The sequence below is a fragment of the Rhagoletis zephyria genome, unplaced genomic scaffold, assembly GCF_001687245.7.
Source record: "Rhagoletis zephyria isolate East Lansing unplaced genomic scaffold, Rhagoletis_zephyria_1.1 Rzeph_scaffold_31752, whole genome shotgun sequence".
Classification (NCBI taxonomy): Eukaryota; Metazoa; Arthropoda; class Insecta; order Diptera; family Tephritidae; genus Rhagoletis; species Rhagoletis zephyria.
Window position 1 is genome coordinate 1 of NW_016188808.1, and position 4,060 is coordinate 4,060.

General features: G+C 36.9%; 1 protein-coding gene across 1 annotated transcript; it reads left to right on the forward strand.

The window, feature by feature from the left end:
• Nucleotides 1-2,550: 2,550 nt before the first annotated feature.
• LOC108353849 (dynein heavy chain 12, axonemal-like) lies at nt 2,551-4,054 on the forward strand (the record flags this gene model as incomplete). The annotated part of the gene is made up of 4 exons (XM_017605039.1): nt 2,551-2,698; nt 2,784-2,882; nt 2,948-3,062; nt 3,978-4,054. Coding segments are annotated over 4 exons (439 nt in total), but the record flags the coding sequence as incomplete, so codon positions are not given.
• Between the last annotated feature and the right edge of the window lie 6 nt (nt 4,055-4,060).

Here is a 4,060-nt window from a genome sequence, read left to right on the forward strand (position 1 = left end):
AAAAAGAAAGTGTAGTAGTTGCATAAGAGCGCAGATACATATGTATATACATGTACATATGTACTTATACATACATATACTTAAATAAGTACCCAGTCAACCAGCGGAGTCTGCAAGCTGCACAATTCTGCCAGAGAAGCTCCGAAAAGAGTCCCAAAATAGCATGTTCGCCGTAGCAAAGGGCCATCTGAAGATATATGAAAAAAGTGTGCCTATAGAACTGCTTCAATGAGGGATTTCGGAAGCCCAAAAAGCTCACTCAGATATCCCACAACGACTTCGTGCGTAGTTCTCTATTCGTCTGGGATTGTTTTTGGAAATAACTCTTTAAATCATCCGAGGATACTCTACACGGATTGTTTTCCACGCTCCGATAAAGGTCTGAGGTGGAGGATTTACTGTTTCTCAAAATGCACCTAATTTTATTTATAAGGCAGGCCTGCGATCGTTTCCCCCTTAAAGTACTAAGACCATTTTGGGTAGTTGTTAGGTACTATGTTAAGAAAAAAATAATAAAAAAATTCGAGTTTCCATAAACCTTTCATAATTACTTAATCTCTTAAGGGGTATTTTTGGAGCCCTAGAAAGCATCAAGCCCATTTTTGTGACCTTCAACTGTATTGAATCGTACTTCCGTAGGGTTGTTCTGCATCGACCTGAACAAATGGTAGTCTGATGATGCAAGGCGGGTGGGATATGTCTTCCCATCAGGTAGCAAAGTTTCCCATCAGGTAGGTAAGTTTCAACCTCTTGTGCGACCGAGCGACCGCGCATTGTCATGGTGGAAGTTTAATGACATGTCTGGTCCCCCATTCTTGTCGTTTCTCCGCAATCGCTCGCTTCATTCTCATAAGCTGTTGTTTGTAAAGTTATCCGTCTATGGTCTGAACACTTTTCAGTAGCTCATGATACAGAGTTCCCTTCCGGGCCCACCAAATGCAGAACATTACTTTTCTGACAAGGACATTTGGTTTTGGCGTCGGTAATCGCAAATGTCTTGTTGAGTCACGTCTAATATTGACACAACTTTATCTTGAGTTTGTCTTCGTACAAAATTGCTTCCAATTCGGAGTCTACAAACGGGGATGGCCTTCCTTCGCGCTTCTTGCCGGTTGCGTCAAAATCACCACTTTTAAAATGTCGGAACCAGTACTCAAAGTTTGAAATTGATGCAGCCTTACGCAGGTAAAGGATGTCTTTCTGGAATGGAGCTTTCGTAGGCTCAAAAGGTGAAATAAATTTTAGTCGTCGCACGAAAAAGGAAGAGTTTTATACTTTGATGAAATGATACATACTGTAAAATTTGATTAAATTATGATACTTTAACAAGAAGTTGGCTGCAAAATTGTCCGTTATGTTTAAACACTACTAATGCACTCTTTTCACAAGGGGGAAAATGAGTAAGTGTTATAATTTTTGCTCTTTTTAAAAAAAATGTTTTATCAAAACGGCTCATTAGTTAAATAAATAAAAAGAATTTGTTATCCTTTTTTGAGAGACATTTCTTTGAGATTTGGAATCACTTTGCGCTTAGCTCGATTAAATTCTTTGGTGGCGCCAAACATTTTCTATGTAATGCGCCTGCAAAAAATCTAAAGCAAACAAGTATTTTTTTTTGCGTTATTGTTTACCTCTTAATGTTTTCGCAACTCCCATAAACTCAACAGCCCTTTTTAACCGACTTCAAAAAGAGGAAAAAGTTATCAATTCGTCGGTCATGCAGACGCTATTGGGAGTTTCTTTTCTTTACAAGTTTCTATTTCAATATCCTCGTACAAAAATTACTTACAATAAACTTTTTTTCTGCACTTCGCAGATTCTTTTTCGTATTCAGGACAAATAAAATAAAGGACGAAATTTTATATTATCATTTTGATGTTATGACTGATCGACTGTAAACAAATAAGTAAATATGTAATGTTAAATAAAATAAGTAAATAAATAAAAATATAAAAATATAAAAAATCGAAAAAATCTTTTTTTTTTATTGATAGCTATCAACTATAAACTATAGTTTATGTCCCAGAGTAGTTAGCTACAAGTAAGTTGGCATCTAATGCAGAGGAAACTAGTTCTCACTATTTTGCGGCCATAGCCCTTCAAAAGTACCACGACTGCTAGTTAGTTAATAGTTAGCTACAAACTAGTCCCACTTCCTGCAGGGAATATACAAAAAAAACACTTTCGACTCTCTTTTCACTCCATATTCAGAGCGCTCCGCATTTGTCTGGCTGGGTAGTTTGCTGAACATCCTCAAGGATGAGTGACATTGTTCATGATTTTTATTTTATTTTTATTTGCTTCGTGCTTGTGTATACGAGTATTTGCGGTTTTTATTAAGAATTATGAAATTTTGTTTTTGTCCGCCGTTATTATCGCAATGTTTGCAATTCTGTGGTTACGTATCAATTTTCCATTCTCAGCTGTCTATTGTACACTAGTTTTACATTTGTTAAATTCCACACGTATTTAGTTGTTTTTTTTTCAAATCGATTCGCAATCGTCATGCCATACTAATTTCCATATGTTGACCACCCCTCCACCCATTAGGTTGAAGAAGCATTTAGCTTGAACGCGGTTCCAGCTTATTTGGAGAAATCGAACTCACAAATTAATGATTTGGTACAACTGGTGCGCACAGATCTTGCCACGGGCACACGGCTAACCATCGAGGCTCTGATTGTACTCGACGTGCATGGTGGGTTGGCAGAAATATAGTTTTTGCATAAAAACTTACAAAAGAGCACAAGATCTGCATATAAATTTTCTCCTCGCAATTCTAGCTCGCGATGTTGTCAAATATCTAATTGATGTCAATGTTGAAAATATCACTGAATTCGATTGGATATCTCAATTACGTTACTATTGGCGAGAAACTGACAGTAATTACGCAATAATTAAAATATTCTGCACTTATTTTTTTTTATGTAATTGACGATTTTTGCAGAGGGTGAGGAATGGGTCTGCGTGAGCATGGTTGTTACGGATGTTAAATATGGCATGGAATATTTGGGCAATAATCCACGTTTGGTTGTAACGCCGCTTACCGATCGCTGTTACAGGTAAGTTAATGCTTCTCATAAAGTGTATTTAGACTATATTCGTTAATATCGCAATACAGTATTTGGGGATTTTCAACATTTCAACATTTTAATATGGGTAGCGAAAGTTGAAGGCCTTCACTTTGTGCCACTCCATACAGAAAAAAAGCTGAAAGGTATGCAGAGTGGAAGACCTCATGACTCTCCGGTAGGCCTTTTGGAAGGGCTTTCAGCCGCTTAAAAATATATACAGAGTAGTTAAGTAAACCCAATTTTACTGGCTACCTTTATTAAACGTAATACGAATTATTAACACTTAAACCTTGAATGCCTTCAAGTATCCTTGTCTATTCGAAGGTTCGTACAGCAAAAAAACTGTATACAAAAATTTATTCCGCGATTGGCTTTTAACGCAAAACGTAGATATACAGCAGCAATGGAGTACAAAGAAAATAAGAAAAGGTGGAATAGAAAAGAAATTATAATAGTAAAAACCATTTAGTCACATCCAGTTGCTCTCCACCCACACAAAGTAATGCAACCAAAAACCTTTTTTAATGGCTTTATAGATAACGCTTTTATATTAAACCATATAAATCATTGTTTGATGGTAAAAACAAGCAGTGAAGCGCACACTCACACAAACATATTTGCATAGCACGTGTATGTGAAACGATCTTCAATATAAAAAATTGTGCTATGGGTGCCTTGAAAGAAAAAAACAATTCGAATGTACAGCCAGATATGAAAATTCATGGACAGTCAACTCTGAATGTTGGGCGAGTTTTTTTTTTTTTACTTTCACCGTGTTAGCCAAAGGCAATTGTTGTTGTACTACTTCATTTATACTTTAAACTTACACCGGCTAAACGCTTCCAGTGTATTGTACTTAACACAAAATAGCTGACTAAACATGTTTGCGCGTTTTTTTTTCAGAACGCTTATGGGCGCATTGAAATTATGCTTGGGCGGCGCTCCGGAAGGACCAGCAGGCACAGGCAAAACGGAGACGTGCAAAG